The 14,863-nt window shown below is 51.5% G+C and overlaps 1 protein-coding gene across 2 annotated transcripts in view; it reads right to left on the reverse strand.

Moving 5' to 3' along the window:
- Positions 1-14,863, reverse strand: part of FAM167A (family with sequence similarity 167 member A) — a 43,833-nt gene that overhangs the window by 12,091 nt on the left and 16,879 nt on the right. Inside the window, exons 1-2 of one of the 2 annotated variants that reach the window (XM_040469883.1) lie at positions 12,852-12,998; positions 11,723-12,515 (exon numbers count right to left, since the gene is read on the reverse strand). In XM_040469883.1, coding sequence (XP_040325817.1) covers positions 11,723-12,088 — 366 coding nt within the window. In that variant the 5' untranslated portion in view covers positions 12,089-12,515; positions 12,852-12,998. Of the gene's footprint in view, positions 1-11,722; positions 12,516-12,851; positions 12,999-14,863 lie in introns of those variants that run through there. The other variant, XM_040469877.1, reaches the window with a different exon arrangement.

Consider the following 14,863-nt stretch of genomic DNA (forward strand, 5'->3'; position numbering starts at 1 on the left):
CCACGTGAGGACTCGGTGAGAAGTCTGTGACCCAGAAGAGGGCCGTCTCCAGACCCTGCTGGCTCCCTGATCCTCGACTTGCAGCCTCCAGACTGCAAGGTCTGTTGTTTATAAGCTACCCAGTCTGTGGTATTTTGTTGCAGTGGCACCAAGGGACTATGACACCGTCTTAGATCAGCCCTAAGGAGATGAGTGGCTCTGGGCAGGTGATGCGACCCCTATATGGAAAGGGGATGCTGATTACCTTCCCCTACCTGATAAGATTGCATCCTGGACACGAGGTAGGCCTGGGAACTGTACACCTGAGAAAGGAATGTTGGGAAGGACAAGCCCAGACTCGCATACTCACTACTCACAGTCACCCCGGCTCCTTCCTGCCTCCTCTCCCACTGTCTGTGCTGGGCCCTACACTCAAGAGGCTGATGGACAGGTCCCTCCCCTTCTTCAAACCTTTCAAAGGTACAACCAGCCTTCCTGGCTCCCTTGCTTTCTCCAGCCTCAGCTCTCCCATTCTGAGCCCCTTCCCCTCCACAGCAGCCATGCTAGGTCCTTATTCCCTCTCCTAAAACCACTCTTTCCCCTCCCATCATCCTTCAGGCCCAGTGTTTGCCCCTAAACCCTGCAGGCCTGGTGATATTCCTCACCTTGAGTGCCTCCTACCACGGCACCTACACAAGGCATCGATTGTGTTTGTTTACTCATCTGTCTCCCCACCAGCTGGTAAAACAGCAAGGAAAAATGAAGACTGTGTTCATCAGGCCCATCCCAGTGCCTGGTGCATAACTCTGGCACTGAAAAGCCATTTGTTGAATGAATGAATGAATGAATGAATGAATGAATCAATCAATCAATCAATCAATCAATCAATGGGTGATACCTCCTCAGAGCCAGGTTTTGATTTTCTACAGCTGGGACAATCCTAGGGCAACGATTCTTGACTTTCTCACCCGTGCTACCCTCCAGGCCTTGGAGAGTCAGTGAGTAGAATGAACAGAGTCTTGGCTCGTGGGTTCCAAGTCCTTCACTACTACTCACTAGTGGTGCAACTCTGGCCAAGTTGCTCAAGCTGTCTGAGCTTCAATTTGCTTATCTGTGAAATGGGCATAGTAATATATCCGCTCTGAGAATTCAATGAATAACACATATAGAAGGCACTTTGTATAGGACATGAGGTTCCAGAGGTTTTAAGTTCCACTTTATCCCTTCTTTTTTTTTTTTTTTTTTTAATTTTTTTTTCAACGTTTTTATTTATTTATGGGACAGACAGAGACAGAGCATGAACAGGGGAGGGGCAGAGAGAGAGGGAGACACAGAATCGGAAACAGGCTCCAGGCTCCGAGCCATCAGCCCAGAGCCCGACGCGGGGCTCGAACTCACGGACCGCGAGATCGTGACCTGGCTGAAGTCGGACGCTTAACTGACTGCGCCACCCAGGCGCCCCCCACTTTATCCCTTCTTTACGGTCAGAGCTGCAGGGCTCAGCATTTTGTTATTTCCCATATGACACTCATCACTCCTACTGTTATAGGAATCCTTGAGTGCCGAGGCCCTGTATCATTCTTCTTTGCTCCCCAACAGGGCCTGGAGCAGAGCTAGTCACCAAATCATGCCTCCCACACACGTTGCAGGTGATTACTTGCACCTGACACCTGTGCTGTTTTTCACATGTAAGCACAGCCCGGTGGGGCTGGTAGGGGAGTCTTAGCATCTCCTTCATCACATGGCTTGTCTGGGTTCCCGGAGCTGGTAATGCCAAAGCACTTCAGGGTTTGAAACGGAGGCCGGGGATCCTTCCAGGCAGGGCGATCTTAGCTTGGCCAGTGTGGGGCCTTCCCCAGCTTCCCAGCCACTGCCCTGGACGGCCAGCGGGGGCCTCGCTGGGCCAGCAGCCGGTCCTAGAACTGTGCCACTCACTCTGGGCTGCAGCGGGGCCTCCAGCCAGACTCCAGGAGGGCTGGCTTCCTCCAGCACGCCCTGCTGGGGTGTCTCTGGGTGAGGGAGCTGACAGAGAGGAGACATGCCTGCGGGGACTGTGTTCCTGCTCTTCCACGAGCTCCTTGCATTGCCTTCAGAACTTGCACCTACAGGAAGCACTAACTGTTCCAGGCAGGGATGTCTTCCTGAAGAGATTGCCTGGAGACCAGCTTCGGCCGGGACAGTTGTCAATTGAATGAAGGGTGCTGCTGAGGCACCCTGGCATCCATAGAGAGCCCTGAGGAGACCTATAGATCGCCAGTGTTGGGACTTCTAGACTTTTCCTGGGTTCTGGGCCTCCCGGCTTGAAAACTGATAGAGTGGGAGTTTCACGCCGGATGGCAAGCAAGCTCACGAACCAGACAGAAGCACTGGCTGACCACGAGTGACGGAGAGCTGCTGTGGGGACAAGAGCCCTGCGGAACTGGGGCTTGTGTGTGTAACCAAGGCTCCCAAGCACCTGTAGTTTCTATCTATAGAATCTCACTGTGCCTTCAAGAGGAAGCGAAGCCACTCTATTCTCTGCCCCACCTTCCAGGCACGATTGAGGCCATTTTGCTCTCCAAAGTCATTTCACACTCCATTACCCTGGAGCCTGCCTCCTTAGGAAGAACAGATGGTTTGGGCCTCATCTGCCTGGGGACATCACAGCAGCCTGTGGCACTGGGGTGAACTCAGAACCCACCTCAGGAGAGTATTTGCTGTGCCTGGGGAGCGTCTGGAACCCACCTCCCCCGTCACAGTCCAGAGTTAGGGCACGAGGCGGGGGTGCCCCCTCCCCCACATGCCCCAGCGGCTTAGGAAGGTCACAAACTGGTGAGTACGGTGGACTGTGGCCAGCAGTGGCTACGGGGGCTGCCAGCAGAGTGTGAGCTGAGGAGCGGGTAGGTTGGAGAGGGCCGGGCGGGGGCCTGTGAGAGCTGACTGATGGGCACACTCTCTACATATGTCCCTCCCTCACTGAAAGACAAGGGTGATCCGCCCTTTGGCTCCCTCCTGCTCTAGCATTCTGCGGTCCTGTTCTAGCTAGCACTATGAGAACGAGCAGTGGTAGAGGAGTTCGCTCCTCCTCGGGCCCTCATGCTCGTGGGCACGCCTGCCCTGGGCGGGGAGCGGTGCGGGAGGCAGAGAAGCCAGAACTTGCGACTGGCTTTGGACTCTCCTTCTCCCCTGGCTCCTGAGCTGCCCGCGGGCTCCGGCTGGCCCAGCGGCTGCGGGCCGTGGCTCCTGAGTGCCAGGCCCTTGGTGCAGACCTAGAAACTGTTTCTGCTGCCAAAAGCTCAGCCGCCTTGAGGGAGCCTCTCTGTCACCTTTCCCTGGCTTTTGCCTGCTCACTGGCTGTGTCTGGCTCAGGCTTGTGCCCCGGGACGTGACCAACAACAGCCTTTGGGCAGTGCTCTTTTTTCTTTTTTTTTTTTTTTTTTTTTTGACCTGGTGGCAGCCTGGGGACAGGGGTGGTTCCAGAAGCTTGTAAAATAATACATCCCTCAGGAAGGGGCTGTTCAGCCTGGGCTTGAACAGCCTCTTCTGATCCTATGTGGCCTTTGTATTAGAATAATGAAGACTTCTGGGTGGGGGGGGAGTTCTTGGAAAGAGTGCAAGATCAAGTAAGCTTTGAAGGATAATTGGCCAGAGTTCTGGGAGTTGAGAGAATATGTTGAACGAGCATAACACTTCATGAAACACAAAGTGCGTTCGTGCTTATTTGATCACAGGAGGGAATCTGTATTTCCCCTTCAAGGCAGAGGTTCTGAGGTCGGGCAGATCTGGGTTCAAACCCCTGCCCTGCCGGTTGATCTTGGCCAAACTGCTTTACCTCAGTTTTCCCATCTGCAAAATGGGGCTGGTGCCTACCTTAAAAGAGCACCGTGCATGTGACATGGTGTGATGGATATAAATGTACACATTTAGTACATAGTACCTGACTACTTTAGGAGCTCAGTAAGTGCTCACTGCCCTCCCACCCCCGTCCTCCTCGTGTTCCCTTTATAACACTCGGCCAGGTAGGTATGTATTATCTCCATTTCACAATGACAAAACCTAGGGCTAGGTTAATTCGTTTTCCTAAAGTCACGCACCTAGGATATAGTAGAACCTGACTGGAAGTCTAGTTTAGTTACACATTTGATGCTCTTCCCACTTCACCTGTGACTGGTTAGGGACCCAGTTGCATTAGAACCCCCCTCAGGCACTTGTCACGCTCCTGACACCACCCTAGCTTTATGGAATCTGAATTTCCGCGGAGGGCTGGGAGGGATCTGTAGTTTTAACAAATACCCCGGGGGGCCTCTTCCAACAGTTACTACACAGTAATGTATTGTAACTGGGAGGGTGCCCATCAGAGGAATTGGGTTTTAATTACTATAGGAAGAATGTGAATGGGGACTCAGGAGAAGCCTGATGTCAGTCATGCTTAAAGCCAGGCATTCACTCGGGTGCTGATGAAGCTAGGGATCTATGTATGTCCCTTTGGTTAATTTCACCGTCCAGCACGCCTGGAACACAGTGACCACTCCGCGTGCACCTGAGCTCCCTAAAGCCTGTTGAAACTGTATTTTCTATACTTCTAGTATAGCTCTTGCCACACCGTGTCACTGTGTTTTGGGTCTGTCTCCTCCACAAAGGGGGGCACCTGATAGAGAACCCTGGCCCATTCCCCCTGGCCCCCACCCACACACAGCCTCTAAGCGCAGGCATTCAGTGGACTCTGGCTATCCTGGATGAAGAGAGGACTGGATGAAAGGAACCCTGCCTGTCCCTTACAGCTGCTATTCTGGATGGGTGCCACCATCAGGCCCCTGCTTCTGGCTCCTGTCTCCCTTTCCTCTCGACTGCAAGACAGTCAAGGGAAGGAAAGAGACAGGACCTGATTCTCGGGCTTCATCTCACTGGTCAACCCCCGTCCAACCCCACCCCATCAGCTCTCACCTTGAGAGGGGAATTTCTGGGGATCCAGGCCTTACTCTTCTTATCTCAGTCTAGGAGATTCTATGCCTTTTTAGAAAAATCTGTAGATTACAAAGTGAGGAATGTGTACCGATTACACTGGCAAGACAGGCAGGAGCTTGGAGCTTTTCTTTCTTTTGCCTTTTATGTTTAAATCTTTTTTCTTCCCAATTATATGTAATATATTCCTTTTTTGGAAACTTCAGAAGCTACAGAAAAGTCCAAAGAATAATATTGGCACCCAGAAGGAAAGATCATTGATGTTTTGTCCTATTTCCTTTGCTGGTGCCTTTGTTTACAAATACTTTAATAACCACCGAAGGGCCAGTATGTGGCCAGATTAACAGAACAGAATCTTCTCTTGCAGGCTGTTCGTGCCGGACAGGCTGAAAGCCCCAGCTACATGGAGAAGACTTAGAATTGGGCAAAGGAACCCTCGGACTAGAAACTTCTTGTGACTCAAACCCCAGCTCAGCCAGCACCTCCCTGAATGGCTGTGAGCAAACGATTATCCTTATCACGGAATGGCCACAGCTGCCCCAGTCCCGGATAAGGGTGATTATGAGGCATTGCTAATAACTCTCTGTAACCCTTTACATGTGTCCTGTTTACACATGCAATAAGCAGGGTTTGAAATACAGACTTTCTGACAACTCGTGGTCCCACTGACTAGAGCACTGAACGTGAGTACCTATATCTGGTACAAGGTGAGTGATCTGGATCCAGATCCAGGAGATGTGGGTCTGTGTCTTCATTTGGCCATGCCCTTGCATTATATGACTTTGGGGTTAAGTCCCTTAACCTCTCTGATCTCAGGCTTATCATCTTTCTGAGCCTCCATCTTCTCCTTTGTAAAATGGGAATAGCAAATACCTCCAAGCCTTCTCACAGGATACTGCCTGTAAAAGTGCTTTGGGGACCATAACATGCTCCCTGGATGTTCCCTAGAAGCATTATCGTGGCTTCACTTTCACATTTCTCACTTTGTGTCACCAGAAGATGCTTCGTGAGTTTGAACTGCCATTCGGCTGTATGGCTCAGCAGAAATGGATAACCCCGGCCTTGTCAGCTGTGCCTGGGACACACCAGTCATGTGCTTGCCAAGCAGGCAGCACAGGCAAGAAAAGGGTTAGTCGGGAGAGGCTGAAATCAAGCTGTGGCCACGGAGGGCCCAGCTGAGTTCAGGTCCATGACCTCCTGCCACCTGCCACGGCAGGCCCTAGAATTATTAAAACTTGTCAGGTTCCTCTTCCCTTTTTCTAACAACCATAAACACCTTTCTGGGGGGCTTTCTGCAGGGATCAAACACCTGCATGAAGCTGAAAAAAAAAAAAGATCTGCCAGCGCCCAAGGATTCTTGCCACGAAGACAACCCTTTAGGAAGCTGGAATGTTTTGTTTTGTTTTTAGTTTGGGCACCACACAGGCCAAGAGGAGATTCCTCCCTTTTCTTTCTCTTTCAGGTTGGCAAGGGGAACATTTTAGCAGGGTTGACGAGAGAAGGCAGAAGGGAAGGTCCCCTTTCCGCTTGTGCTACAAGCTCTGGGACCAAGCACAGTCGGAGAGGTTTGTGAAATGTTCTGAATTCCAGACTCAGCTAGAGAGCTGAGTCCCACAGCGTCAGGCTCAGGCTCGTCCCAGCTCACCCTTTCCTGAAGGAATGCCCCCACACTAGGCCACTTGGCCACCTCGCGAGGCCTCCCCAAAGGCAAGACGCCAGAAGCTGGGACTTGCTAGCAACACGAACAGTCTGGAACCAGCAGAGATGCACCACGGCCACTTGACTGGCGTCTGAGTCAGTCTCCTGCAAACACAGAGCCTGCCATAGTCAGAAGGCCACAGGGTCCCTGGATACTTGGAAAGCCAAGGGCCAGGCCTTTCTAGCTGGGAGGGGTAACTCCAATGGGGTTTGAGGATCTCCACCTTCCTTGTATCCTCCAACACAGGAACCTGAAGGAAACGTGTGCCCTGCCTCCAGATCCCCGGAGCATGTCAAGAATGACTTGTCATTTTCCCTGTGGTGAAATTGGAGAGGAAGAGTGTACCCCCAAAGGAGCTCTTAGGATCCTTTCTTGCCCTGAAAATAAGATTCAGGCAGTCACTCTCTGCCTTTGAGCTGGCCTCGTAGGAGGCTGGGGGTGGACTAGTCTGTCCATCCAGACCCAGCACGGTCTGCCTCTAGAAGAGTCAACATTGACAACAAAGCCTCACTGAGTTTATTAACTGCTCCCGGGACAGCCCTGCGGTGATCATAGGGCTGTTCAGGCCTGCCCTCTCCTGGGCACAAACCCACTACTGAGCCAAAACTTCCATCAAATTGAGGGTCTGGCATCATGTAGGGAAATCAGCGGCCTGATTGACTGAATTACAGATTTTCAGTCTGTTACCTTGGCCACATCGAGAGAAAAGACAAATTTGCATAGAAGCCTGACAAACTGGCAGAGAGAGCCTGCCCAGGTATAGAGAAAACTTAATTCCGGGCTTAAAATAAAACAAAGGTTATTTGAAACCACTTTCACTGGGTTCAGAAAACAGGTTAATTTTTAATGACATCTTCAATGACTTAACAGATGACAAATTAGGAAAGCAAATGGCATGGAGATTACTGTTTTGACTAAAATTTTAAAAATGTGAGAATGGGTTTGTTGTTCAGACGCTGAACTCTGCTCAACAGTCCAAGGATTTTACAAGTGGCCTTTGTTACTATTTAATCCCCGAAGATAAGCGGGCAGAAGTGCACGTTCAAGCTGGCTTGCCAGTCTGCATTCGAGCTGCTTTTGACCTCAGACATACAATCTGATGGAATCTGGTTCTCGGACAGCCCAGTGTGGGATGCTGGGACTTCCTTCTCAGAGGCCCTTTTACTGGCTGAGCCCCAAGCTATAAAGGTGGCTATGGCAGCAGCACAGCTCGGGGTGCAGGCCTGGGGATCCCTGGGGCTTCCCTCTGAAGTCCCTTCTTGGTCCCCTGGCCTCAGTCTTGCATGCCTCTCAGTCCTTGGATCTCAAAGTATGGTCCATGGATCAACAGTGTAGCATTTCCTGGGAACTTGTTGGAAATTTGAAATCATGGACCCACATCCCAGACCAATAGGATCAGCATCTTCAGTTTAACAAGAGAGCCAGGCAATCTGCGTGTACATTAGTTTGGGAGTCACTGCTCCAAGAGGTGCTCCAGAGTGATTTCTGGAACACAAATGCAAATGCACCCCTGTCGTTGCTGATTCAGCATGCCCAATGGGGCCCTTTGCGGGAGGGCCGCCTCTCCTGCCTCACCTCCTGCCTCTCTCCCCATAGCCCTCTACTCTCAGTGGTAAAGGCTGAGTTCACGCTCTGGCTCTGCCACTTACGAGTCATAGCATCCTAGGCAGGGCATCTGACTTCTATGAGCCTCACTTTACTCATCTGTAAAATGGAGACAATAACAGCCATCACACAGGTCTGATGTAATAATGGCAGGAGGACCGGACTCTCATTCAATCTCGTTTCTTCCCCCACCCTCCCCTTCCCATGCATTCTGTTGACTGCTAGCATCTTTGTGAACACACATTTTTAGGAACCACAAAGCAAAATCAATTGCCTTTGGAAGATCCTAGGTAGTATGGTGGCTAAGAAAAGCATGGACAATGCAACCAGTCGGGCCATGGTTCAAATTTCTACTCTCTCGCTTATTGCCACATTTCTCTTTGAGCCTCAGTCGTCTCCTCTGTAGCACGGGGTTAACAGGAAAGTGATGTGACAATCCAAAGAGGTAAGTAATGCATGTGAAGTGTCTGACACACAATAAACACTCATCTGGTGACAAATCTCAGAATTGTTATTATTATGATTACTGTTACCCACCCCCATTAGCACAGAGAAACGGTGGGGAGGGTGGAAAATACCATGCAAATAAACTGTGCGGCCACTCTTGAAAAAAATATGGAGTTTCCTCAAAGAGTTAATAATAGAACTACTTACAACCTAGGATTGAGTACTATCTACTCAAAGGATACAAAAATACAGGTTTGAAGGGGTACATGCATCCCCATGTTTATAGCATCACTATCCACAATAGCCAAATTGTGGAAACAGTCCAAGTGTCCACTGACTGATGAATGGATAAAGAACAGACGGTATATACATAGACAATGGAATGTTACTAAGCCGTCAAAAAGAATGAAATTTTGCCATTTGCAATGATGTGAATGGAGCTAGAGAGTATCATGCTAAGCGAAATAAGTCAGTCAGAGGAAGACAAATATCATATGATCTCACTCATGTGTGGAATTTAAGAAACAAAACAAACAAGAAAAGGGAAAGAAGAAGAGAGAAGGCAAACCAAGAAACAGACTCTTAACCTTAGAGAACAAACTGATGGTTACCAGAGAGAAAGGGTTAAATAGGTGATGGGGGTTAAGTAATGCACTTGCTGTGTGTGATGAGTACCGGGAGTTGTATGGAAGTGTTGAATCACTAGATTCTATACCTGAAACTACTATTGTACTGCATGTTAATTAGCTGGAATTTAAATAAAAACTAATACAAGAAAATGGGGCGCCTGGGTGGCTCAGTCAGTTAAGCATCCGACTTCGGCTCAGGTCATGATCTCGCAGTTCGTGAGTTCGAGCCCCACATCGGGCTCTGTGCTGACAGCTCGGGGCCTGGAGCCTGCTTCGGATTCTATGTCTCCCTCTCTTTCTCTACCCCTCCCCTGTTCATACTCTGTCTCTCTCTGTCTTTCAAAAATAAACAAACATTAAAAAAATTAAAAAAAAAAAAAAAACGCCTACCACACTGTATATAAAAAAAAAAAAGGAAAAAGAAAATACCTCAAATCCAAAGCACTATTTAATGCTGATATTCCCTGTACTTCTTTAAGACAGCCTTCGGCAGCCAAGTTAGTCCTGACAATTCGCGCGTCTCTCTCTGCCTACAGAGCATTGCTCTCTATGTTACCCGTGGTTGTCCTTCACCTGGCCCACCTGCCCTCTCTCAGCACAGGCTGGCGAGGGCACTCATGCTACTTGGTTTGCAATGGCTGGGCAAGAAAAAGGAGCACAGCCTGCTCATCTGTAGCAATGCTTTTCGATCAAGGCTGCAGTTTGGAAGCACCCGGGGAGCTTTAAAATCTACTGATGCCTGGGTCCCGCCCCACTGACACTCATTTGATTGATCCGAGGCCTGTCTAGGCTCTGGGATGTTTTGAGCCTTCCCAGGTGATTCTAATATGCAGCTGGGGTTGAGAGACACCTCTCTTATCTAGAGGACAAGGAGGACAAGTTCTAGAGAACTCCCTACTGGTTTACACACAGGGAATTCCTTCTCTAATCTCCGCCCCAAAGGGGGGCCCACAAAGAATCCTAAATTTATTTAGAAAGCAAAAGCCTCCACTCCCAGAAGCCATAAAACCTCAAACGGACCCAAAGCCAAGTAACTGAATCCTTGATTGATGGGGATATTTTTGTTCTCTTTATGAAAACAAATTAAAGCAGTTCAGCCTCAGGAATTTAAAGAGCAGTTTCCGTGGGCCATTTTGGCCACTGCGTGTCCCTCTTTCCTCACCTGTTAACCGCTCCCCACGCCCCCGTGAGTACCCAGCGGCAGTGGAGCGCCCAGAGACGCAGTGTGAATCCACAGGTGGCCTGCCTCCTACACAAGCCAGCTCACACTCCAGTTACTAAGGACAGACACAGCGGAATGGTGTGTTTGAGAAGGAGTTTCATCATTAAAGATTAAAACCAAAAAAAGATTTCCAATTAATCAGACAACTGAGTCCCTGATCCTCGCTTCCCCCTACCCCAATTATTTACTTCACCCCATGAGGAATTCCAGGCCCCAGTGAGGATTTATTTTTCAGGACTTTGCAGAACAAACCAGGCAGGCCTCTGCTTACCCTGTTGACACAGGAGTTATGAGTGGCTCTGGAAGTCAGTTGGCCTTTGGGTGCTGGCTCACCTGTGGCCAGAGTGGCCTGACGGGACAGGTGTGACCTGGGCCACAGGTGATGAGGAGGCAGAGGAGTTGAGATTATGGGGACAATTAGCATCATGCCTGGACCAGTGATTCTCCCCTGAGCTATGGGTGCAAAGCTGTGAACACCATCCCCTTTCTCACCTGCTCAGAGGTGCCACTGATGGGAGCCTGCTGTGCCCGTGGGCAGAGAAAAGGTCAAGCTGTGAACGCCCCAAACATACCTGTTGCTCATGCGCATTCCCCCAGCCCCACCCTCATCCTGACTTCTGGGCAGATTCTCACTCATCCTGGGGGGGGGGGGGGGCAGCCCAGAGTTTTCACTGCAGGCCTGATCAGCCACGCCACCCCCTGGGCAGTTCTTCACACACTGCTCAGTAGGAACAGAGCACCTTGGGCTGAACCTGAGCCACTCACAGCAGCCCCCCAGCACGCAGCCCTGCACTCCAGCACAGCGCCCTCAGGAGCCACCAGCCCCAGGCCGGATGGAGGGTGGGAGGGTTTCAGAGAGGAGGGGCATCACACTCCAGGAACACCCTTAGCGGTCCAGGGACGAAAGTATGGGACTCTGCTCCAGGGGGCAATGGAGAAGGTGGGGGGCACAGGGCACACTTGCTTCCTCCATAAGTACCTGCGAGGAGGGGCTGATTGGCACATGGTTACCTCATGTAACCGCACAGTAATGAGGTCTACCCTTGGTAATAGGAAAATGGACAGATATGCAATTGGGAGGGATAGAGATAGGGGGAGAGACAGAGAGAGATGAAGAGAGACACAGAGGAGAGACAGAGAGAGAGAGAGAGAGAGAGGGGGGCATCTTTTCTGGGGATTCTTGGAGGGGCACCCACTTACCAGTTCCTTCCTGAGCCAGGCTATCGCTTCATCGATACTTTCAAAGCCTTCCAGCTTCCCGGCGGGCTGCGGCCCAGCAGCCTGGCTGGCACCCCCATTACGTGGGGCATGCTGCCCGGGCTCTCTCTGGGGGGATGAGGGCTCCTCCTCTCCACACTCCCCCTGCTCAGCAGCTGGCCTTGGGAAGGGCCACGTCTGCTCCTCCAGCCTGGCCTGCCATTCCAAGTAGGAGGGCCTTCGGGTCTCCAGCCTCAGTTTCTCCGTGAGGGCCTTCAGGCTCCTGAGGTGGTCATCGGGAGGCAGGGCGGCTCCAGGCTCTTCTTCCCCACCTACCATTTCTTCTACTTGGATCTGGGGCACGGACATTCTAGAGTCTGCTGGGGGAGCCAGACATGGGAGGTGGTGGGGGGCGCTGCGGAAATCTTGGTGGGTGGCAAGGCTGGGTCCAGCTCTGGAATGATCTCATCCAGCTGGGGTGAAGGCGCCTGAGGGCATCGCTAGGATGTGAGCAGCTCCCGGAGCCGAGAGGGACTGTGGATGAGCCACGCAGAGTTCCCTCCAGAGAGGCTGTGGAGGTTCAGGATTTAAGATTCTTCCCGGAGTCCCGTGGCTGCCATGCTTCACAAAAGGCAGGAATAGACAAGCGGTAGCAGGAATCTTTGGGGGGCAGATTTGCCAAGAAGACCTGTCAGTTCTGGAGGCACAGGAGGATCAGAGACTGGCAGGGAAGCGGGACTGGGCTCCCTCCACAGGGGAAGGGCAGGAGGTGAGCAGCTGCTGCTGGTGGGAGGCCCTGCAGGAAGGATGAAATGATGTCAGGACGGGTCCCTCCCCTAGCAGGAGGCCTGCCTCATTCCTGAGCTCCTCAGGAGGGGAAACTGAGGCTCAGAGAGGCTAGGTGACAAGGCTGCTGATTACTGGCTCGAGACTAGAAGCGAGGCAACTTCAAAGCCTTAACTCAATGCAGAGAAGTTAATAAGGACTCAAAGCTCTGTACAGTGTTTCACCATTTATGAAACGATTCCACCTCCATTATCTCCTGTAATCCTCACCACAAGTCTGTGGTTACTTCTTTTTGTCCCCATTTTACACGCAAGGAACCTGAGTCTCTGAGAGGTTTATGACTCACCAGAGAGCTCCTGGGGATTAGCAAGGACGAAGCTGGGTGGTCGGATTTTGAAGGCTCAGGTCTCTCCTCTGAGCAACGGCTACCTGTGGGTCCCCAGGCAGACCCAGTTGTGCCGCCTCCGGGACCGCTGACCCCGCCCCACCCTGCCCACCACAGCCCCTGTCCACTGGCTTTTTCAGGTCTTACTACACACTCTCAGCTTCTTCCTCCAAGAACAACACCTTACCTCACCTCTTCAGAGGAGGAAGCAAATAAACCTGCAGCAGAGGAGGGAAGACCGACCTCACTCAAGGAGGATTACTAAACTGAGTCAAGCTTGTGACTCACCATTCTAGAGAGATGGGTCTAATATTCACCTGAAATGCCCACACGGCAGAGCCTTATGGACAAGGCTGTGGCTCTCTGATCTGCTTTGGCCTTCCCAACTCTGGAGAGGTGGTCTGAGCTGAGGCTCTTGCCTCCTGTCGGAGCGCACAGTAGGGAAGCAACCAGGCGTCAGACTGAGGCCCGTCTCCCAGCTGCATCCCTGTGCCCACAAGGTCCAAGCAAGTGGCGATGGGCTCATCAGAGCAGGGCATTTGACTCGGACTGGGGAGAGAAATCTTCGGTTCTTAGGGGAGTTTTAAAATTGTGTGCAGAGGGCATGCAGAGAAAGAATGAACTGGCACGGAACGATGTCCAAGACAAAGCTTACATGAAAAAAACACAACGGGACGCTCATAGTCTGGAGAGCACACTGTTGGTGTGGAAGAGGAAAGGAAGGGACAGATTTTTTATTGACCTGTGTGCGCCTAAAAAGATCTCTGCAAGGAGAAAAACTAAAACAAAGAGTTCTGATTACTTGTCTGGATGATGGGAACTGGGCAGGGGTTTGTGGGTGGGCAGGCACAGGAGGCGACAGAGAAGTGGGGAGGGCTCAGTCCCCAAGGGGGGACGTGGGGCTTCTTTCCCACCTGGCAATGGAGACACTCGAGGCGCTTGGGCGCCTGGGCGGCTCAGTCAGTTAAGTGTCCGACTTCGGCGCAGGTCATGATCTCACGGTTCGTGAGTTCGAGCCCCGCGTCGGGCTCTCCACTCTCAGCGCAGATCCTGCTTGGGATCCCCTGTCCCCGTCTCTCTCTGCCCCTTCCCCACTCATTTCCCACCCCCCAAGATAAACTTTAAAAAGAAGAAGAGAGATTGCTGTCTTTCTGGACTGTTTCTACAATCCCCACCTGCAACGTGATGTGACTTAAGGAAATCTAGCGGCCCTCCCCTTGCTCGGAGCCTGGCCCCCGTTTTGGGACATCCCTGAGGAATGAGGAGAAATATTCTACCCCAACTAATGGCGGAGAAACCTAGTTCTCACCTCTAACCATACTGTTGGGAACCCCCGAGGAACTTCCACCAAAATGGATTCCCCAGGCCCCACTCCTAGGAGCTCTGGGGTGGGACTCAGGCATCACATATTTGTAAAGCTCCCTAGGTGATGTGAGTGAGTGGCCAGGGTCGAGAACCACTGGTCTTGAGATAGAAACACTAGGCTAAGGATCAGATGGCCTAGCTGTAGGTGCTGTCAGGCTTGCTGAGCCTCAGTTTCCCCGCCTATAAAATGGGGGTGCTAATAGCCACCTCCGAGGCTTGGGGGATTTGTGGGACTAAGGTTTGTTCACACTTTCTGCAGGTTGAGCTGCTCTGCAAATATGGGGTGTTCTCTAAGGGTGTTTCTGGGCAGCCTCAAGGTCACACAGACTTCTTTAGAATCTCTCTCCAAATCTAAAGACCCATGGGCAGCCCCTCCCAGACACCTCTGCCTCTTTGCAGAGGATCTGTTTTGAGCGGGCCTCTGAGCAGTGCTACCTTATAGGACTTCTCTCCACTGACAGGGAGCTCTAATTATTTCCAGTGAAGATTTTTGGAGAGGATCTAATTGCAGACAAACCATGAGCAGCGCTCCCCACACCGCAGCTGTGTTAGGAGACCATGTGGATTCCAAGTCCCCCTTTTCTCTCCCCGAGCTGCACACTCACCGC

Source organism: Herpailurus yagouaroundi, unplaced genomic scaffold (genome assembly GCF_014898765.1).
Source record: "Herpailurus yagouaroundi ecotype Mexico unplaced genomic scaffold, PumYag 28, whole genome shotgun sequence".
Classification (NCBI taxonomy): domain Eukaryota; kingdom Metazoa; phylum Chordata; class Mammalia; order Carnivora; family Felidae; genus Herpailurus; species Herpailurus yagouaroundi.